Source organism: Scleropages formosus, chromosome 24, assembly GCF_900964775.1.
Source record: "Scleropages formosus chromosome 24, fSclFor1.1, whole genome shotgun sequence".
Classification (NCBI taxonomy): Eukaryota; Metazoa; Chordata; class Actinopteri; order Osteoglossiformes; family Osteoglossidae; genus Scleropages; species Scleropages formosus.
Window position 1 is genome coordinate 6,583,705 of NC_041829.1, and position 22,896 is coordinate 6,606,600.

General features: G+C 43.6%; 1 protein-coding gene across 1 annotated transcript in view; it reads left to right on the top strand.

Moving 5' to 3' along the window:
• elapor2b (endosome-lysosome associated apoptosis and autophagy regulator family member 2b) overlaps positions 1–22,896 on the top strand; it is a 32,621-nt gene that overhangs the window by 7,784 nt on the left and 1,941 nt on the right. The window contains exons 3-20 of the mRNA XM_029248960.1: positions 2,316–2,505; positions 4,505–4,652; positions 4,848–4,937; positions 5,296–5,401; positions 5,503–5,655; positions 7,057–7,145; positions 8,059–8,239; positions 9,474–9,602; positions 10,750–10,840; positions 11,982–12,084; positions 12,188–12,325; positions 12,931–13,194; positions 14,167–14,340; positions 14,643–14,832; positions 16,517–16,613; positions 16,909–17,010; positions 18,500–18,626; positions 22,711–22,889. Of these exons, the coding sequence (XP_029104793.1) occupies positions 2,316–2,505; positions 4,505–4,652; positions 4,848–4,937; positions 5,296–5,401; positions 5,503–5,655; positions 7,057–7,145; positions 8,059–8,239; positions 9,474–9,602; positions 10,750–10,840; positions 11,982–12,084; positions 12,188–12,325; positions 12,931–13,194; positions 14,167–14,340; positions 14,643–14,832; positions 16,517–16,613; positions 16,909–17,010; positions 18,500–18,626; positions 22,711–22,889 (2,551 nt within the window). The remainder of the gene's footprint in view (positions 1–2,315; positions 2,506–4,504; positions 4,653–4,847; positions 4,938–5,295; positions 5,402–5,502; positions 5,656–7,056; positions 7,146–8,058; positions 8,240–9,473; positions 9,603–10,749; positions 10,841–11,981; positions 12,085–12,187; positions 12,326–12,930; positions 13,195–14,166; positions 14,341–14,642; positions 14,833–16,516; positions 16,614–16,908; positions 17,011–18,499; positions 18,627–22,710; positions 22,890–22,896) is intronic.

Consider the following 22,896-nt stretch of genomic DNA (forward strand, 5'->3'; position numbering starts at 1 on the left):
GTGTGTCTTGGCAAACATACGGATGGCACAGCGGCACAGCGAGTAGCACTCTTGTCTCACAGCGCCTGGGTGGTGCGAGAGAACGTGGGTTCGATCCCTGCTCAGTCTGTGTGGAGTTTGCATGTTCTGCGTGGGTCTCCTCTGGGTGCTCTGGTTTCCTCCCACAGTCCAACGACATGCTGTTCAGGTTCCCCCATAGTGTGTGAATGATGTATGGATGAGTTACCCAGTGTAAGCAGTGTATCTAGCAGTGTAAGTCACCGCGGTGAATAAGGTGTGTGGGCTGGTAACACTACATAGTATCCATTGTAAGTTGCTTTGGAGAAAAGCGTCTGCTAAGTGAATAAATGTAAAACTCAACATCTATAGCTTCTTGGTTTTTGTCTCCAATGCGGTAGGATGAACTCTCCCTCAGAACGACTGAATCCCTTCTAGTATTCAATAACGGTCTCAAAACGCATCTCTTTCAGACCCACTTCTCTCCTGATCACCTAACCCCTCCACAGGATTCCAGACTCACTTCGCCCATGATCTCATAAGTTCATGTAAAGCATAAATGTTGAAGCCCATAAGGTATACATGCTCGGATCAATCCTTTAATGAGCCACTCCTGCAACGTAATGTAAATGTTTATATTTATCTCAAAAAAAAAAAAAAAAACTACGACGACGGTGATTCGGAATTTGCGATTTTCTGCTCAAGTTTCATGCAGCTGCTTGCTTAAGTTGTAGCTTAACTAACAGTTTACTTGCTTAACTAAGCTTACTTGCTTACAGCTAACTGTACTTCAGAATCACACATCTGCTGCTATGTCTCTTTCTCCTAAGGTGATGCACCAACTGTGTTTTCTACGAGATGCACGTCGCTTCGGAGAAAAGCATCCGCTAAATGAATACATGTAAATGTAACACTGCATCGCAGCATCTGTCACGATTACCTTTGTGTTTGTATACAGGCTGATTGCGCTTCAACAATCACATGTCTGCATGTGAAGCTCTTGACACGTCTGGAATTGCACTCTTTTACTCTTGTTGCGCATCACATGGGAGAAAAGCATCAGCTCTATGAATACATACAACATGTACTTATAGGACTCATATTCCAGGCTTTCTTCAGGGTTCCTGTGAATTTCTGTTTGGCAGTCTGCCACACTGGGGACAGAGAACAGATTGGCTCACTATCAGACCACCGGCTGCAGTATACATGGAGGACTGTCGTTCAAGTTCAGCCGGGTTCATTCCCAGCTCTCTGGGAGGATGTTTCTTGATCGGCTTTTTCTGTGCTTATCACCAAGGTCACTTTGACAGGCGCTGGATATTGTCTTGGTCACGCATGTGCTGAGGGCACCCACTTGTAATGTACTTTTCTTTTTATAACAACAGCTCACAGTTCCAAACCCAGGGCCTTCCTACACTGGGGCGTCGCTCTATCCGTGTGGATGGAAGTAGAGCCACTATTGAAGTGAAATTCCTGCACGTTCACCATCAGATGGGTGACAGGTGCTAACAGGAGAGAATGTAGAGCATTACTTGGAGTCTCAATGGATGATGCACAAGGAAGGTGTTTCTAGAATAAGTATGTTATTTCACATTCGTACCTCAGTCCTTCCGTTTGTTTTCGCCAGAAAGCAGTGACTTAAGTGGGTTTTATAGCAGTGAATTGATAGTATGAATCTAGTCATAATCTATATTTGCTGGGTTTATCTGACTGATTCAGATTCAGACATTTGCCTAAATATGAAGTGCAAACTACACTGTGTATGAAGATGTTCTCGTACCGTAAACATAATAGGATTGATGTCAGAATGTTAGATGTCAGAAGAACAGAGCGAAGGATGTTTCATCGACTGGGTACTTGCATCATAAATTCAGTGTGCCTCTGTTAGAAGGAATCATTCTTCCAGAAAAGAGAGTGCGTCCGAAAAAGATGGGTTTTCAGAACCTTCTTGTACGCTTGAAGGGATTCAGCAGCTGTGAGAGACAGGGGGAGTTCATTCCAACACGTTAGGGCCAAGATTGTGTGGTTATACTGTATGTGCGAGGAAGGTTATGTCGAGAGCTGTGTTTGATCTGAGCAATCCCATTATGTAGTCAGTTATTATTATTGCCTTGTTGTTAAGCGTAAATGTTGATCCAGACAAGAAGGTCTACATACTGGTACTCAAAGGACAGTAATGGTCTACTTTTGTCTAGCTTCACAGAGGTTGTTGAGTATATTCTTTTTTACTGTTTTTTCCTAATTGCCTGTGTCTACAAATGATTGTGGTTTGTATGTAAGCATTTCGGCTCAGTTCCGATCTATACTGACCCTTTCAGCATTCTCCTGCGATGCCGGCGAGTTCCTGGAGATGTCGGCCCAGCAGTGCACACCATGCGTTGCTGGAACCTACTCACTGGGCAGTGGCATTCGCTTCGACGAGTGGGATGACATCCCTGTCGGCTTCACCAGTCTGGCCACCTACCTGGACAGCAGCCCTGGGGTCGAGGAGATCCATGCCTGCAAAAAGTGAGTGTCTGTTAGATAAACTCACAGCCAAACTGGATGCGCTAAGGACCTATGCATGGTCTGCACCACAGTTTGCTTTTACGCAAAACCGAAACATACATTTGTTTTAGGTTGCAAATGAAAATGATCACATTATGCAGCATGGATAATATCCCAACCTTAAGTATGAAAATCAAAAAAAAAAAATCACCATCTGAAACACAGAGAGAGAACTACTGGATTGCATGGTGGTCAGCGCTCTGGCTTACGTTCTCTTATTCATACTTTCCACATTAGTCCCTCCTTTCACGTCATTATTGTGTGTTTCCGAGGGTCTGCTTGAAGAACTGTATCTTGGGTTGTAGCGGAAAGTGTTTTTAACTTCATGTAGTTCTCGTGTGCCCTATTTCACATTTGAGCATAATTAGGCCGCGGGAGTTTAACAGTAATGATTAACGTGCTTATCTCTCTTATGATTTGGAAATGAGATCAATCCCGCTGGGAGTCTGTTCTAAATTGTGAAGCTGTTGCCCTACTTCACAGCTCACTAAACCAGGTATTGTATTTGTGTCATTATGTATGTGTGGCTTTATCAGCATTTAAGAATTTAGAACCAGGTGCTGGAATAAATTATTGGAATTTGTCAATATGCAACTAACTCAGTGGGGGGGCGCGGTGGTGCAGCAGGTTTGGCTGGGGCCCGCTGTGTGGCGGGTCTGGGGTCCCAGCCTGAGCAGAGCTGCGGCAAGCTGGAGCCTAACCCGGCAACACAGGGCGTAGGGCTGGAGGGGAAGGGACACACCCAGGACGGGACGCCAGTCTGTCGCAAGGCACCCCAAGCAGGACTCGAACCCCAGACCCACTGAAGAGCAGGACCTGGTCCAACCCACTGCACCACAGCGTCCCCCCCAAACACTGCCTGTATTTTTGACTTAAAGTTAGCTAGAATTGAAGGATCCTTCCAACTGACAATGTTCGATGAAACCTAGTAGACTCTCTATTCCTGGATTGTTTCATCCTCTGAAATAATTGCAAACACATCCAGAAAATTTGAGGAGGTGCCATTTTCCTGCTCAGCTGCTCTGTCGGAACAGAACAGTGCGTACTACACAATGGTGTCTCCACATTTCACGGAGTTGCTCGGTAACACGCCCGCTCATTTCAAAGCATGATTCCCAACTAATAAGATTTGGCAACAGTCTTGCATATCAAAGTTTATCCCACTGTATAAATATCTGCCTGGAAAGATGAGAAATATAGATAGTTAATGTCTCATAGTTTCACGTTCAAATAATTACAGACTGAAAGTGAAGATATTTATTTGGTACACCAAATAAACCTAGGAATCCATTTGAAGAAGGCTATACTGGTCATGAAGGGATGCACCTGGTCAACACCATGTTTGGTACTTTGTGGCTTTTAAATGATTCTCTAATAGGTGCCGAAAAAACATACCCCACTGCATTGCACCACCACCACCATTCGGTACTGACATCAGGCAGGATGGGTCCATGGACCATTCTCTTTACACCAGTATATGAATACAGAAGCTTTATTGGACAGACCAGGCAAAGTCTTTTTTCCACTCTTCAATCATTCGGTTTTGGTAACTGCATGTGCACTGGAGCCCCATCTGAAGGAGGTGAAGCCACTGTGGTCTTCTGCTGCTGTAGCTCATCCATTTAAATCTATGAATCTGTTTAAACTTGTTTACAATGCTCTAAAACAAAATTTTAGGGGAGAGGCTGATGTGTTTCAGTAGTAAATGACACTATGGTCCTTTTCTCATAGCCAAAGACCTGATGGTGACCAGAAATGTTGTCTAATTGCTCAAACTCTAGTACCTATATGGGTGTACTCTAAAACTTGTCATTGTTGCCTTGTAAGACATTGAACTGAACATCACAGAATTCTTTACGGGTCCTCTTTGAAGATTGTCCTTTTGTGCCACCAATGAGTGTCCCTAGAACTGAAGTTGGAGGTTGAGGTCCTTAGGAGGTCTGTGATATTCTTCTTCCAGTTCCTCTTGGGTTCCGAAGGGGAGCTACCTGGAGTCGAATCGGGATGATTGCACCGTGTCCCTAATCTATGCCGTGCACCTGAAGAAGCAGGGCTCGGTCTCCTTTGAGTACCAGTATGTGGACAACAACATCTTCTTTGAGTTCTTTGTGAGTCTCTCTTTCACCTTCTGCTGCTAGAATGGACCGGGCACTGAAGAGCAGTATAGATAAATTTGTTTTTGCACTAAGAACATAGTAAACTGTAACCGGAGACTGAGCCGAGAAGGGAAGTTCTGAACTGTCCCACGCTAGTTTTGGCCTGAGAATTTTGTATTCTCTTTTTTTTTTTTTCTTTTTTTGCAGATTCAAAATGATCAATGCCAGGAAATGGACCAAACACCAGACCAAAAGTGGATAAAGCTGACCAACAATGGAGAATGGGGGGGACATACTGTAGGCTCCTTTTACTACTTTCATTCTCTGTTTTACATACATACTTTACATACATACATACATACATCCAGTTACTGGGATATTTGGAACTGAACTTGATCTTTACAGCGATTGTATGTTGTGGTATGTAGTGGAATTTTAGGACTAGATCCTAGTCTTCTGTTAGTGTTCATCAGGTACATCTCACTGTCTTTGATTTTCCAGAGAAGACCATGGTACATTTTTGGTGACAAACTTGTGACAGACGGTTGCATGGTCGAATTATGTTAAATTATGTAAAGATAGCTTGTAACGATGCACAGAATGTTGCTTATTAATGTCGCATCAGCATCATCTAGCATTTTTTTCCTCTTTCAAGGTGAATTTAAATTCCGGGACCAACATCCTGTACTGGAGGACCACCGGGATTTTTCTTGGGACTAAAGCCCTTAAGCCTGTGCTTCTGAAGAACATTCATATTGAGGGTAAGAGAACTTGACCTTCTTTATTCTCCGTGAGGAACTTCTGCATGCCCTAACCAGCTCAGAGGGTTCCTCAAAGCACTCTTTGACTTCCTGTCTCTTAGGGGTGGCTTACACATCAGAGTGCTTCCAATGCAAGCCGGGCACCTTCAGCAGGGCGCCAGGCTCCTCGACTTGTGAGCCATGCCCCAGGAACACCCACTCGAGCAAAGGCGCCACCTCCTGCACCCCGTGTGACAAGGAGACGCAGTACTCACGTATGTCCCTGTCAACATGTAACAAGCCACGTATAGCATCACTTGCAGATTTCAGATCACAGGAGATGTGTATTCACATGCCTTTTAGTGGTCAGAGCCCTTGGACAATACAGGGCTGTTTTCCATGGACTGTGTCTATAAATGATACATGGTGGGAGTGAAACTCAAAACTGGATTCTTGATATGTGCATGACACATTTGCCTGGAAACATGGGAAAAGGAAGCAGATATATATAGTCAGAGTCAGAGGGTTGCCCATGTCTTGCCCATTATTTCTGTGGGGGCACTGCCTCTATGCTTAAAGGTCACCTTTCAGCTCATATCTTCTGTGAATTGCTTGACAGACAAATGATGGTGATGCCCACAACTAAACTGAAAGTTCGTGGATCTTGGTGATATGTGGAGTGGAATTTGGCTTTAGGCATGGGATATTAAGAGCTCTAATAAAAATGGACCTTTATTCATGAAATGAAAATAAAGCTGGTGACATTTCCCTTTAAAAACATCTGCAACAGTGCAACATGGGAATTAGTAATAGCACTCAGCATACCGTAAAACACCAGGAAACTGCACTAAATTCCACCAGGAACTTTGAATCATCCATTCAGCCATAATTGCTTGTCCCATGCAGGGTCAAGGTGGTCCAGAGCCTATCCCAGTGACAAAGGGTGTAAGGTGGGGACACCCTGGATAAAACTGGAGTCTGTCAGAGGAATACTCTCATTCACTCGCATATTCACACACTACAGGCAATTTAGAGTCATCAATTCACCTTAAGCATATGCCTTGGTCTATGGGAGGAAACCAGAGCACCTGGAGGAGGCTCAGCTGAACAAAGGGAAAATTTAGAAACTCCACACAGGCTAAGATCCATTTGAATTCACCACTAGAAACCCTTCCAGAATCCTGCCTTTTCGAACAGTCTTAATTGTTCTCTTAAATAAAGATATCTGGTCGTCATTCTTTCTGAGAACTGCCATACAGGAGTAAGACATAGTGTAGTGGTTAGAGCTGCTCTTTTACACTCAGAACCCAGGTTTTGAATCCTTTCTTCTGCTAGAATACCCTTGATCAAGGTACTTACCCTGAATTTATATACTAAAAATTACTCTGCTGTATAAATGGGTAAATCAGTGCAAGCGGTTTAACATTGTAAGTCACCAGAGTGTGAAGTGTCACCTAAATGAATAAGTATTTGATGAGCTGTGGTCCTGCCTGGTGCCATGGTTCTCAGTTCCTCCAGCTCACTGTAGTTTGCATGCATTGTATTGCTCTGCTTGCCTGGTTGGATACTGGAACCTGGGACTGGTTATGTGCTCTAGAGGAGACTGCGTTTAACATCACCAGCTGTCCTCCCTTTGCGCTTTCAGTGTATGTCTTTCTTTCTCTTGCTCTCCATAGCTGAGGGGTCAGCGGAGTGCAAGGAGAAGTCAGCGTGCACAGAGAAGGACTACTTTCAGATTCACACGCCTTGTGACAGTGATGGGAAAGTAAGATTACGTGCACATGTGTTAAAAATAGTCATACCCCTGAGTGCCCCAAAGTACACCCATTCGGGTTTTGACAGTTCAACTTTCCAAAGAGTTTCATTTAATACCCTGACTTCAGCTTAGGAAGTTTTTCTTCAGCACCATTAGATTTTCTTCATTTACCGTTCAGCTCATGCTGCATTAAGTTCTCGACCTCCGTTGGCCCTTGTTTGCTAGTTTCACCTACTGCATCTTGGTAATCATGACTCCCGTTTGGACCCTTGTTTAGACTGTCTAAACAGCGAAGGCTTTTTCCGGTACTGCGGATTCATTTACTTCCATTGTATTTGTTTTCATTGATTTCTTTTGTTTTTACTGTTGTTTTTTAAGGTTAATTTACATTTATTCATTTAGCAGACTCTTTTCTCCTATTTAATATATAAACATCGAATATCATATGTATGCGTTTTGTTTGTGACTGTTAAATGTGCAGTATGTAACAGCTATGCGAGCGAGAGCAGGTGGACCGTTATACAGTATTATACTGTATTTAATGATGGGAAACAACATTTTTATGTTGTGTTATGATGAGTAATGGTTACAATTGAACAAACTGTCCATTTTAATGGGATGTGGTGAAATTTTAGCATAAATGGACATCAGTATTCAGGCCCAGTAACACATAACAGTTTTACTGCAGAAACTAATGGTAATTATAGCTGTGATTTAGGAGAGTTCATCTTAGTAAGGGTTTTTTTTTTCAGGAACGTGGGGTGGGGAAGACTACATAAGATGTAAAATGTCTTTTCATGCCCAGACAGGGGGGCCTCTATGAAGACATCAAAGTGGTTTTTAGTCATAAAGTTGTGTAATGTTGGCAGGCTCACTTAGTAAAATGATGAGGGTCGGGGTCTCAGAAGCAGTCTGTTGTCAGACACAGGTCATTTATAAGTGGATCGAGCCCAAAATCTGTCTGGAGAACGTGACTGGAGCGGTGACACTACCCCCCTCTGGCGAGCGAGAGCCTTGTCCCCCATGTAACCCAGGCTTCTACAGTTACAACTCAGCCAGCTGCTTCCCATGTCCTCCAGGCACCTTCTCCGATGGCATCAGAGGTAACGCACATCCCATCGGATTCCTGATGAAGCTCCACCTTCTGCATGGATTCACATGTGACCCAGCTATGTGTTCAGTACTTGAATTATTTGCAAAATATGCATTTCATCACTTTTCTTGAAACTCTCAGAAATTTAAAAAGTCAGTTTAATGCCTCTGCTTCTGTCTCTTTAATTGTTTTACCAGGAGATGACTAGAGATCAGTATTATTCACTTTTGACCCCTTGCAGCTAGGACCCTCGGTCTAAGGCATACCCTTTTTGTGCATAGTTGTCTTCTATTCAAATGTGACCCATTTACAAATTTAAATTAAAATTTAAATATGGTTTTTTTGATCTAATTGCCATAAGGCTTCATGACATCATCCACACCAGACAAAAAATATCAGATGCAGCATTTGGGATTCACACACACACACACATACATATGCGTGCAAATGGTATCATTGCAGGTAAATGAGGTCCATAAGCAGTGAATTCCAGAAAGAAGTATAGAAATTGTAAAAATGACTAGGAATGAAGTTGGTTATAGGTGTAGCACAACATTAGGTGATTAGTAGTGTTTTATATATAGTGTTTGGTGTCTAAACAATTATAATACTTTGCCCACTTTGGGGCTGGAGCAACAGCAGTAGAAAGCTGTCTTGATCGCAACCCAAGGGTTGAATGATGCGTCTGTGCTGTCTCACACCGCTGTGAACCACAGCAGATCAGTGGGAAATACGGCTCCTCCCGGTAGAGCTGCCACGAAATTCTGTGTTTGATTGCTGTGTCTGAGTGTATCTCTTGATGGCGAGTTAACAGCCTGGTACAAGGGAAAAGCTGCATCAGATTACTTGTATACAGAAATGTCGAACATCACTCTTTTCAAGATGCCTGTTTTTTAACTGTGATATAAAAACATCCCCTGGTATATTATACATTGCCAGTTATGTGGTAGAATGCTTGCAGGGGGACGCAGTGGCGCAGTGGGCTTGGCCTGGTCCTGCTCTCTGGTGCGTCTGAGGTTCGAGTCCTGCTCGGGGTGCCTTGCGATAGACTGGCATCCCGTCCTGGGTGTATCCCCTCCCCCTCCAGCCTTGCGCCCTGTGTTGGGACAAGCGGTTTCAGACAGTGTGTGTGTAGTAGAATGTTCTAATATGCTGTTGCATTATTGTTTATGTTATTAATCTGTGTTTGGTTCACAGTGATATGGTGGATTGGTGACCTCTCAGATATCGCCTTCCTTTTCTAGGGTGCGAGAAGTGCCCAGCTGGCACAGAGCCAGCTCTGGGCTATGAGTACAAGTGGTGGAATGTGCTGCCCTCCAACATGAAGACCTCCTGCTTCAACGTGGGCAACTCCAAGTGCGACGACATGAACGGTGAGCTTGGGTTACAGCAGGTGCACCGGAGCACTAGATGGTGCTGTGGCATCATTGAAAGAAACCTGGAAGATCACGTCCTCGTTCCGAATTGGGTCGTCACGTCACAGTTCTGGATTTTATTCCGTTTTTTAAGAGTAATGCATCGCAGTCTGCTCCTGGAGGGATGGTGGTCAAGATCATTTTCAGTGTTGAAAGGTCACCTTGGGTGATCAAGGGCCATCAGGTAAAGAAAAGAGCTTCCGGTTTTTATTCCTACAACCTAGGTTTGAATCGCACCTCTTGCTGTAATACCCTAGAGCAGGGTGCTTACCCTGAATTTGTCTGGTTTCCTCAGCTCTTTAAATGGGTGAAAAATTGCATTTCCTCTGCAGAAAATCATCATATAAATAAATGTAAATGGATGTGGGTTGGTGGAGTCGTGGCGTCATCACTCCTTCCCGCAGCAGTGTACTTTGTCGCATAGGGAGGTCTCGCTGTCTCCGTTGAGGCTTCAGAATAGCTCTCCCTGTGCAAAGTTTCGTTATGGATCTAATCGTGAGCCGCAGTGGACACAAAGTTCAACTTTCAAAGCGATGTCCTGCAACGTCTTTGTCGGTTCTGCTGCGGTTCCTCAGGCTGATGCTGCGCTCCAGAGAACTGCTCACATTCAGCAGTGCTGATCTCCTCCCACAATCCAGAACTGTACTGATCCCAAAGAAACTTGATAGAAACATAAAACCAGTACCGATCCCAAAGGGTATTGCACAAGGCTACAGAAGCACATATGCAACAAAGCAGTGACAGAAGACACTGGAAGAGGTGAATGCCGCATGCAGAAAAGTTCAAGTGTGTGAATAAGCAGCAAAAAGCAGCACTGAACCGGTCCATTTAACTGGACCGTTCCACGGCTCGAAAGAATCTCCAAACATTGGAAGAACGACGTATCAAACCACTGTACCCTCCCCTACTGTGAAAACCATGGTGGGCATCATCAGTTGACTTACCATACTTCGCCTCTAAAAAGTCTAATAGGTGACATGACAGACAAGACTTGGCAACATCTGAATTTTAAAGGATGAGTTCTGACATCAGGGAAGGGTTTAGTGACAATAGTCCTGTTGTGTTATTTGTAGTGGTTAAATTATTTGTTTTGCTTCACCCGCAGGCTGGGAGGTTGCCGGAGACCATATCCGCAGTGGCGCCGGCAGCTCGGACAACGACTACCTCATTTTAAACCTCTGGGTCCCGGGATTCAAGTGAGTTTTGCCGCAGGAAACACATGCGAGATACGTGCTACTGTTACGCTCATAACCGTATTTAGTTAAAAAGGCCATACCTAAAGACTAAAATTATTCTAGAAATATCACACCGGATCCTCATGTTGTGAATGTTTGAGTTATGAATATCTGAAGATATCGGCATATTCTGTTTTGTTTATTTTTAAATTATATTTCTCGCTTGTGTTTTTGAAATTTTGTTTGCTGCGGAGAGAATGTCGCCTGTATTTCCACATCCAGCCATTTGGCTGGCGGTAAAGAGCATCCAAAAAGAGTAGAAATACGAGACCGATTTGATTCTGCTTGTTATCACACTGTTTACAGCTCACATCTGGTGTGAGTGTTCAGTAACAACATAACAAGTGCTGCACGTGTTCATGAGATAAAGCAGTTAATAACAGGAATACAGCGGAAGCCTATGGAAGTTGTGCACTTTTATTTCCTGCTGTTTTTGTTTTAATTTTAATCTAACAGTAGCTCAAAGTTTATAAAAATATTAAAAGTTCCTAAGCATGTTTTGAAATTCATTCTAGCTATTCCCCGGACTCATGCAGAACGTACGCGGTGAATAAATCATGCCACCTCTCTATTATTACAACTTTAATTTTTAATTGTATAGATAATAAAACAAACTGATAGTGGCCAGGTGCTGATGAATATTGCACATGTTGTTTTGTATTAATAAAAGATAATAAAATAAAAGTCCTGTGTCAGACTGGCATCTCATCCATGGTGTTCCCTGCCTCATGTACTATGTTTTCAAGGTAGGCTCTGGAACACAGTGGAACACAGTGACCCTGCATAGGATGAGCTGATGAATATTGAATAAATAATAAAATAAAAGCCTTAAAGGAAATCTTTTCATTTTTCCAAGGTTTTAACAGAACCTAACTTGAAAATAAACCGAGAAGCATCTTTATGATGCACAAAAATTAAGCTTTTATTGATTTTGATGTACCTGTAATGGTTGCCTTCATAAACCAGTTGAGTTACAAATAGCTTTTTGGTCTCGATTTTGATCGCATGTTGAGAACCCAGTGTATGTACTTTTCAAGAACAACAATATGAAAAAATTCTGTAAAGGTGACACACAAGTGCAAAGGGGCTTTTGTTTCACTAGGCTACCCACATCTGTAACCGGGAGCTCAGGCACTGAATTTGGTCGCGTTACCTTTGTCTTCGAAACCACCTGTTCGGCCGACTGCGAGCTCTACTTCATGATGGTACGTTAACGATCCCAACAAACATCCTTGAAGATGCTTAATGACACTGTTAAAAGACATGGAAAAAGCAGTGTTAGGAGACGTGTGGGCGTGTTCCCCGCAGGACGTGAACAGGAAAAGCACCAGTGTGGTGGAATCCTGGGAGGGCAGCAAGGCGAGGATGTCTTACAGCCACATCGTGACCAAGAACGCTTCTGTGTCCTTCACATGGGCCTTCCAGAGGACCAGTCAGGCTCAGGATGTGAGTGTAGATTTCCCAGGGGGCCGACAACCCAGCGCAAACATACTGATTTCCATTGAGCTGTATCCAGCTTGTTTTGGCACTTCCTTGATATATTTTTAATCAGTTTAATTTTGGTCAATAATTTTATCAATCTGTGCTCTGTACAGCATTGACATGTATTACAGGGGACTTCACTTTAGACGTATATGTTGCGCCTTTGTTTTACACCCCCATAGCCTGCTTTGCCCCTGATAACCTGCAGCTTATAGGTTATCTTGAAAAAAAAAACACATACTGATGCAGAACAGCGGAATGTCAGAATACACAAATAAAATATTTACTGTATATACTGTATAACAACAGCACAAAATAGTGATCTGTGACCATGGAATGTAAGTCACATAATTTAAAAAAAAATGTAAGGGTTAGAGATATTATTTTCCCAAAATAGGGAGAGATGCAGTGGAAATATTGATTGGTTGATAGGTTGTTACTATCCAGACACTGAGGTTCTTTGTTAATTTTTTAAACCAGAATAAGTGAACTTAGGAGTTTTTCACCTTGGGAAGCGGGTTTGAACCCCACTTTCCCTCCAAAATGACTGCACTTCATTCCCCATCCAGGTCAGGCGGCTTGTCGGCGACATCGCCAAGATCTACTCTATCACGTTGACCAACGCGCAGGACGGGACGGCATCCTCATGCCGGGCATGCGCTCTGGTGTCCCAGCAGACAGGGACGTCCTGTGTGCCCTGCCCCACAGGACACTACATTGACAAGGACAACAATCGGTGCAGACAGTGCCCTCCAGACACGTACCTGTCCGGGCACCAGGTCTACAGCAAGGAGGCATGCATTCCCTGTGGGCCGGGCAGCAGGAGCAACAAGGTACAGCAACAATATTAGAGCACAGTACGATAACATGTTATGAATACATCCACATATATATTAAGCAGTACAGATGCTCCTCGACTTACAATGGTTCAACTTATGATTTTTTTTCGACTTTACAATGGTGAGCTGGCAATACACATTCAGTAGAAACTGTATTTAGAATTTCGAATTTAGATTTTTTCCTGGGCAAGAAATATACCCTCTCGCGATGCTGGGCAGCGGCAGTGATCCACATCTCCCACTCTGCTACAAGGTCGCTATACAGATACCCCCTGTATCTGCTTTGGGTTTTGTGCATCCATCATGTCTACAAAATGCCCATCTGTGTCTCCTGCTGCTGGTGGGTAGAAGAAGAGGAGGGCAATTACTCTTGAGGAGAAACCCAAGATAATTACCCAGCATGACGGTGGCCATCCCGTAATGGCCATCGCACATATGCTAGGCTACGATGTTCTGTAGGTTAGGTGTATTAAATGCATGTACGACTTACGATATTTTCAACTATTGATGGGTTTTGCAGGATATAACCCCATTGTAAGTTGGGGACCACCTGTATTAGAAATACACACACACTTTCGGAACCGCTTGTCCCATTTGGGGTCCCGGGGAACCGGAGCCTACCCGGCAACACAGGGCGTAAGGCCGGAGGGGGAGGGGACACACCCAGGACGGGACGCCAGTCCGCCGCAAGGCACCCCAAGCGGGACTCGAACCCCAGACTCACCGGAGAGCAGGACTGTGGTCCAACCCACTGCGCCACTGCACCACCCATATTAGAAATACTTTCTGGATTTTTAAGTTACTCTGGAGAGGTACAAAAGTAGGGATTCTTGCTGAAATTGGAAGATACATTCCGTAGCCACCTCCATCTGGGTGGTCTTACCTTATACCCTTGCCCCACCATCGGTAGTTCAGTGTACTTGGACCGCTCGCTGACTCAGCCTTTTGTCTCATCTTTTCTGGAAGGACCGATCACGGTGCTTCAGCGACTGCAGCTTCTCCCACACGTGGCAGAACCGCACTCTGACCTACGACTTCAGCCCGCTCGGCCCGGTAGGCTCCATCATGAACGGCCCCAGCTTCACATCCAAGGGGACCAAATACTTCCACTCATTCAACATCAGTCTCTGTGGACTCGAGGTACGACTTCACCTCGTTTACAGTTTTCAGTCATACTTTTGGCCACGGCTACCGTATTTTACATTTCTTTTTGTATCTGGCTAAACCTTCACTTTACACAAAATGTGAACCTTTGAGTTTATAGGATTATTTAAATTCCAATCTAATTAGCTGGATTTGATTGATTTTGGGCTTTAGAACCAGAATTTGGATGCTAGTTGTTTTTTCAGGTTTAATTTTGTGTTTTGTTTGATGAGTGCAGAACATTTAAATAGTATACCACAGATCTGTTTACATGGTCAATTCCTGGGTATTTACTCCAGGGCAACAGGGCAGCGATATGCACTGACAACGTGACCGACCTCTCAAAAATGGAGAGACAGAACGAACCTGGCGAGTTTGCGAACTACGTGGAGGCCTTCGTTTGCCAGTCGACCATCATCCCTTCAGATGGGCGGGGCTTCAGGACAGCGCTGTCATCCCAGTCAGTCAGCCTGGCTGATACTTTCATGGGTAATTTAATGGAAATACAGCATACTAACAAATAAATATGACCTTACTTCATGGCCTTGGAGTTCTGAACTTATTTATTATTATTTTTGCGCTATTCATTTCTCCAAAGTGGCTTGCAGTGATTTACCTATTTATATATCTTTAAATAGCTTTATCTATTAAGCTACCTGCTGCCCTCTAAATATGTCGCCTAGAATTAATTAAAATGCAATAATAAGTATTTTTAGGCATGACGGTTTTAAAAGAGACATGCTATGAATATTGTAACAAAATTATTTTTTACAGCTGTCTATTTTCTACCTTGACTTCTAATGAACTCATTTAAGTAAGAAAAGTGCAGCTAATTAATAATAAATGGACTTCTGACATGTGATGGAAATACTTACAGTTGGGTGCCAGTTTTCCACTGATCTCAAGGACAGAGATGAGACCCCCTTGCATTTTTAGTGAAGGAAGTGATGGCCGTTTCTCCCTCCCTGGATCTGCGGTCCCACTCCTTGTGCTAGAACAATGGTCACTAACTGACCGTTCACAGATCTTATCCATTCTGGATAATGGCTATCTTCTTACCAACGGCTATCTGCCTCCATAATGCCACCGAAGGGCTTGTTAGCACCTCAACACAAAGAAGCAAAGAAATGGTTTGAGACCACAGAATCACTGCACTTGTTAAGTTGTCTGGTGTAAATGTGATTTTTAATAGTCTGTTTTGTTTGGGGATGGTGTATATATTATGTGTACATTACAGTTCTATGGTAGGGGGTGCAGTGGCGCAGTGGGTTGGTCCTGGTCCTGCTCTTGGGTGGGTCTGGGGTTCGAGTCCTGCTTGGGGTGCCTTGCGACGGACTGGCGTCCCGTCCTGGGTGTGTCCCCTCCCCCTCCGGCCTTGCGCCCTGTGTGCCAGGTTAGGCTCCGGTGCCCCGTGTGGAGCGAACGGTTCGGACGGGACTGTTACATGACATGTGTTGCTATTAATAAAATACTTATGGTATCCTATTTTAATGTACATATAACATCTCATCGTATTGTATCATGTCCTGTCCTGTCTTATGATTTCCTGCTGTCTCATTTCATATCATATCATATCCTATCCTGTCCTGTCCTATGAGATCCTACTGTATCATATCGTACCTTATCATATTCTGTCCTGTCCTATCCTATCCTATGAGATCATATTGTATCCTATCCTGTCCTCTCCCATCCTGTCCTATCCTGATACTGTATCGTATTGTATCCTGTGTTGTCCTGTCCCGTCCTGTCCTACGATATCCTATTGTTTCTCATCCTGTCCTGTCTAGTCCTGTCCTGGTCAAGGCTCATTGAAACACAAAGTTAAGATCTCTGCTACAGTTGGTCGCTGGTCTTTGCCAATACTCTATGTTCTCAGCTACATTTGGTACCGCCTTGTGTCAAACTGCAGCTGTCCTATAGTCAAAGCCCCAATAATCTTTATTATCGTTTTGCAACGAGTGAAGGTTTGACGATGGATTATCTGTGGGAGGCTGCGTGTTTTATGTTTGCCAGCTGTCTGGAGTTCGTGGACTTAGTCGTGCCATTTAAACAGTGGTTTCATCTGACAGATCTCTGCAGGTGCTCACTGTGCTTTGGGCTTTTTTTTATAAGATGGCCTTCATGTTCCAAAGTTTAACACCGACTTTATATTTTTTCCCCTATGGGTTTGCAGGCGCAACAGTGGAAAACACGCTACACGGCGTCACTGTGAAACCTGATCTGTTCCCTGGAACATCAAAGAAAGTACCGAATGTCAACTTCTTCTATCGGTGAGCACACGTAGACGCAGCCCATGTGTTCCTGGATTTGGGAAGGGGATTTGTGTCAGATCTGTCGTTCTGTTATAATGCAATCAGATGCATAAACACGGAAAAGCATCGTCTGTTTATTTTGGATATCGGCGCTGAACTTGGGTTTGCACTTCCTGTTTATTTTACTGCAGGGCTTATGCATATTATTGCAGTGCATCTGGAAAGGCTTTTAAATTTTGCCTATAACTTTTAAGTGTCTCTAAAGCATCTTTGAATGTGAACGAACCAGTATGAATATTTGTTTTGGATTCAGGTCTTCCCAGCCAACATCTTCATGTGAGAATGGTCGAAGTGCAGTCATCTCTTTAAGGTGTAACCCAGAGAAGACCGGCCGTGGGGAGCTCTCAGTGTCCAGGTACAGCAGCAATAAGAAAGAGTGGATTCTGCTTGCTGAAAAGATCACTCTGATAATAATACTTTACTCACTCTCTGATCACTACTACACAATGATACTCTGATTACTCTAATCATCATCATCATCATCATCATCATCATCATCATCTTTATCATCCTTTTTGGTGTTTATAAATTAAATGTTCCAGGCTTTACAGACTTTCAGTTAAATGATTCAGTAGATGTTTAACATCTGTTTTAATTGTATTTCATTTATCTAAAATTAACTTACTCATCATAATAAATTAATACATTTAAGCTATACATGTTTTATTTTTAGATGTACGCATACTTAATGCCGGCATGGTAAAAACATTTTCAGTTAGGTAATATACTGTATGTACATTTCTTTTTACGCTTCATGAGTTCACACATAAAAAGCAGTCACCTCAGTTGCTAACAAAGGAAAAAAAAAATATACTAAAAAGGGAGACAGAAAGGAAATGTTCCTACCCACAGTGTTTCATATAGGCACATACATTATTCCTATTAAAATAATCCCAAAAACTGCAGAGAATCACAAAATATTTTATTTATCTTTTGGCTTGTATAAGGCAAATTTCAGATTTTTTTTTAGAGGGAAGGAGTTACAACAATATAGTATATACAAAATTGTAGCCTATATATTACCTGCAGAGTACATTTACATTTATTCATTTAGCAGACGCTTTTGTCAAAACGGCGTACATCTCAGCAAAAGTACAGTTTATGCATTACATTAAGAGAAATTACATTAAGAGTAAACAGGAAAATCTGCGAGATATAATGAAAATTGATTGTCTTGTTAAGTTTTTATCCCAGAAGTTTCGTCTGAAGAGGAGAATCTGCATTTTTAAGCTTTATACAACATAGGCATTGCTGTTTGTACAAATGATCCAGTAATTTTTGCAAAATTTTATGTTTTATCCATTGCACATTGATAGTATTCAGTGAAAATTCCGTGCTACCAGACAGACCAAATCTATTTGGTTCATTTCAAAAGAATAAGTGGCCCACACGGGCCCCTTGAACTTTGCATAGGCTTTTCACTGCTTCCCACCTTCACACCATCTCCACTGCTGTTCCCTCCAGTCAGTCCCGTTCTGGGGCATCAACAGCCTCATCCAGATGGCCAGTTGACATCCCTCTGGGCACAGAAACAAAGAGTGAAATTGTACGCACCAAGCAACCCATCACACAGCAGCAGCATCACAGAATATGACAAAAGGAGATTCTTAAAAGAAATGAATCATGAAACAGTTGTAGAGATGAAGTTGCAGAAACACGGGTCTGTTAGGGATCGCGGCTGCGTTCAGATCTTGCAGCTCTTATTTTATGCAGCTTTGCTTTGAAGTCCAACTAAAGATATGTGCCTTGATTTTATCTGAATTTTGAACTCTCCTACATGTGTTGGGATTCTGAGCTTCAGGGTGTGTGAACCCTGGTCTTTTACTCCCTGCCTGCTTTTCCAGTAAATGCCCTGCGGGGACCTGCGACGGCTGCACCTTCAACTTTCTGTGGGAGAGCGCCAGTGCCTGCCCCCGTTGCACTGAGGCAGACTACCATGAGATCGAGGGAGCCTGCAAGGGGGGGTCCCAGGTACTCATCGCTCTCTTCTTCTTCTGTTTTACATGCACTACATTAATTTTATGTAGTATACAGCCATCCCCCCATAAAGGGGTTATATGTTCTGTTGAATCATTGCGTTCAGTAGATTGTATTGTGAGGGAGTCTAATTCAATTAGTTATTATAAAAGATGGTGCCTGGATGAAAAATATGTCACGTGAAAATTTATTAAAACATCTATCTAAACAGATTTTTTTTATGCACGACAATAACACCAGTATATTTTATATTTGAAACAAAAATTATTTCTACCTTGTCTTTCAATATATTTTCATTCAGTAATTTATTACAAACAACTACTTGTCCAATACAGGATTACAGAGGTCCAGAGTCTATCCAGAAAGCATTGGTGTGATGCAGGGCACACCTTGGATTGAGTCAGTTTGATAATTTGGTCACTGCCTTTGTTTTTCACCTCGCAAAGCACATGAACACTATCCTGTTAGAGGTACTGCGTAGTGTTGCTAACAAACGTTTCACGCTAGACGATCTTCATTTGATCCCAGTAGTAAACCTTTATTTATGCTAGTGCAAGTGTTCATGTTATTAAGGCTGCATATGTTTCTTTAAATAACTGAGTTAATGTAGGCCTCCGTCGGTCAAGGCCTGACCATGAATGATGTACCCTGTAGCCACCTCCATCTCGAAGGAGTCACTTTTGCTGCAGATTGAGCAGCGTTGATTGTGGCTGATTAGGCCTATCTGGAAGATGCAGGCTCCGCCGCAGTTGCTACAGGTGTGAATCGCTGATTGGTTGTCTACAGAGCAGCCTGCCTTTATTTGGCCCTCTGAACTTTGGTTTGGTTTTTGGATTTAATGCTTTCCCTGCCTGAGCTGACACTAGTACCCTGCCAGTTGCTGCGGCTTCTTCTCAGTACTATGTGTTGATGTCCAGTGCTTTCATATTGTGCTGACAGACCTCCCTGTAATGAAGCTTTGGTCAGCATATCCTCTTGCCAGATGCAAGTTCTTCATAGAATTCATTCACCCTTCATGCAATGGACATGACCGAACAAACACAGTCTACACTGCCTGTGCAGTATATACATAGTGGGGAGACCGGCACGAGAGAGAACACCAGCGTCTGGCACTTTGTCTTTCCAGGTGATGCCAAGGGTCCAACGAAGACAGCACAGTTGGAAGCTGTTCAGCCTCTGTTCCTGTATGGAGTAGGTAGTCCATGTCTTACTGCCATACAAGTGGGTGCTGTGCGCAGTACAATGCTACCTTGGTCTTGACAGTGAGCTTCGTGTTCTGCCAAACATGAGTGGTGAGCTGGGTGAGAGTGGATGCAGCCTTCCCGATGCGCTTGCTGATTTTCATATTAAGGGAGAGACTGTTACTGATGGTGGACCAAAAGTGTGTGAATAAATGGACCACTTCTAACTCAGAGTTGTTGATCGTGATGACTGCTGGTGCTTCTACATCCTGGCCCAAGATGCTGGTTTTCTTCAGGCTGATGGTTAGTCTAAAGTCGTGGGTGAAGCGGTTGAGATGCTGTAGTTGTTGCTCTGAGTGCGTAGTCACTGCAGCATATTCGGCAAAAAGCATGTCACGTATGGGAACTTTGCACACCTTGGTGTTTGCTCTCAATCGCGCGAGGATGAATAGCCGTCTGTCGGACCTGGTGTGCAAGTAGATACCCTCTGATGATGACCTGAATACGTACTTCAGAAGCAGGGAGAAGAATATCCCAAACAGAGTTGGGGCCAGGACACAGCATTGTTTGATGGATGTCAAAGGGTGCTGATGAGCTGCTGTTCTATTGGATTATTACTTTCACATCTGCATGGAAATATGTGATGATGCTTTGTAGCTTAGTGGAGCAGCCATTTTCCTAGAGAATTTTGAATAGGCCATCCCTGCTGACTAAATCAAACGCCTTGGTCAGATCGATAAAAGCGATGAAGAGGGGTTGTTGTTGTTCCCTACACTTCTCCTGGAGTTGGCAGAGGGAGAAGATTATGTCCACTGTGAATCGATCAGCATGAAAACCAAACTGGGACTAAGGGTAGATCTGTTCTGCCAGATTTTGGAGGTGTCCCAGCACATCATGCACAAAAACTTTACTGACAGTGCTGAGGAGGGAGATGCTCCTATAGTTGTTATAATCGCTTCTGTCACCCTTGTTTTTTTATAGGGTGACTGTCATGGAATCACACATCTTGTGGTACGGCATTTTCCTTCCAGCACAGACAAAGGACCTCATGTAGTGGTTGTAGCAGTGAACTCTTTGCAGTGCTTGAAGAAGTCTGGAGGGATCCCGTCATTTCCGGGGACTTTACCAGAAGACATGCTGTCAATGGCCTTACTCAGTTCAGCCACAGTGGGTTCTGTGTTCAGCTCATCCATGGTGGGTAGGCACTCAGCATATAGACCTGAGCTGGCAACAGCGTTTTCCCTCAAGTAAAGCTCGGAGTAGTGTTCTCCATCTCCGTCTGTTTGCTTCTGATCAATTTTTCTGCTGGAGAACTCGAGGGGTGCTGTTTTGCTATGTGTAGGACCAAGGGCCTTCCATCGTACATCCTTCTGATGTTTCCATTATAGATCCTCCTGATGTTTCCCAATGCAGCTGCAGTCTGGATGCCCTCACTGAGCTGCAGCCAGAACTCATTAGTGCACGCCCTGGAAGTCTGCGGAACTTTGCTTCTGGTGGCTCAAAGCGCCTGAAGAGTACTTTCACATGAGTAGCATTAATATTCTGTAAGTGTTGGATTCTTTGCTTCTATGACAGGAGTCATATCACTAGACTTAGCCTGAAACCAGTCATTGCTCTTTGCGGTCTTCCTCCCACAAGTGAAAAGTGCCGATCTGTTGATGGTATCATGCAGGTGATCTCATTTCTCAGTCACAGAGGCTCCTGGTGAGGCAGCTCTTAGAGCAATCTTGACAGTTTTGGCAAATTGCTCAACATTCTTTAGATGTTGCATCTCAGTAGTATTGAAACATAATTTTTCCCGCTTGTTTGCAGCAGTAAATCTTTTTTGGCTGTAGCCTGATCTTGCATCAAACTAATGTATGGTATGTGCTACAGTCAACACTATGGTATAAGCGAGTGAGAAGCACAGATTTGAGGCTGGGGTGTCTGACGATAATCCTATCCGGCTGATGTTAGTGCTTTGATCGGAGGTGTTGCTATGACAACTTGTGCTGAGGCTTGGTCTGGAAATAGGAATTGGTTATGCAGAGGCCGTGGAAGGAGTAGAACTCCAAAAGCTGTTGCCCATTGTCATTGATTTTGCCAGTCCCGAAGTGGCCTAGGTTAGAAGACCATGATTTGTGATCAGCTCCCACTCTGGCATTGAAATCTTCCAGGAGAACAAGGTGCCCCTCACTAGGGATGCAACTGGAAATGGCTCCAGAGTTCTCACACAACTCTTGGTTCATCTCAGGGGTGGAGGACAGGGTGGGGGCATATACAGTAATGTGAATGCAGAGAGTCAGGAGACACTCTGATCCCTTGTCAAGTGGTTCAACCATTTTCAGCAAGGAGTTCCTGACAGGGAATCCTACGCCATGTTCTCTAGGTTCTTCAGTACTCTTCCCTTGCCAAAAGAAGGCATAATTCTTCTCTTTCAGTGTGCTGGAGCCTGCTAGATGTGTTTCCTGCAGAGGTGCTAAGTCCACCTTGAGCCTTAGCAGCTCATTGTTAATGACAGCTGTCTTTTGAGCGTCTCTGGTGTCTTGTAGCTTTTCTTTGAGTCTGGTCGTCATTCTTCCGATGTTCCAACATCCCAGCTTGAGAGCTGATTTCCTTCTGGTTATAAGTACTTTTTTGCCTGGTACAATGTTTGCATTCTGCTGTTCGTGGAGCGATCTATTGGCCCCATGACAGCTACTAGTGTGGTGGTTAAAACTGCTGCTTTTAGACCCAAAGGTCACAGTTCAAATCCCATCTTCAGATGTAGTACCCTTGAGCAAGAGTGCTTATCCTAAATTGTTCCAGTGAAAGAAAAATTACCCAGCTGTATAAATGGGTAAGTAATTTTAAGTTTCTTTCGAGAAAAACATAAACTAAATTAATTAATGTAATTGTGGCTGTCTCCTCTCGGCTAGACAATACTGTACGTATGGAATGAGCCAAAGCTCTGCAGCAAAGGGGTCCGGTTGCCAGTGATGAGAAGGACACCTTGTGAAGCCATCGACTTCTGGCTGAAAATTGGAGCTGCACTAGGAGCTTTCATGGCCTTGCTTCTCATATCCCTCAGCTGCTACTTCTGGAAGAAGAACAAGAGGTATGAA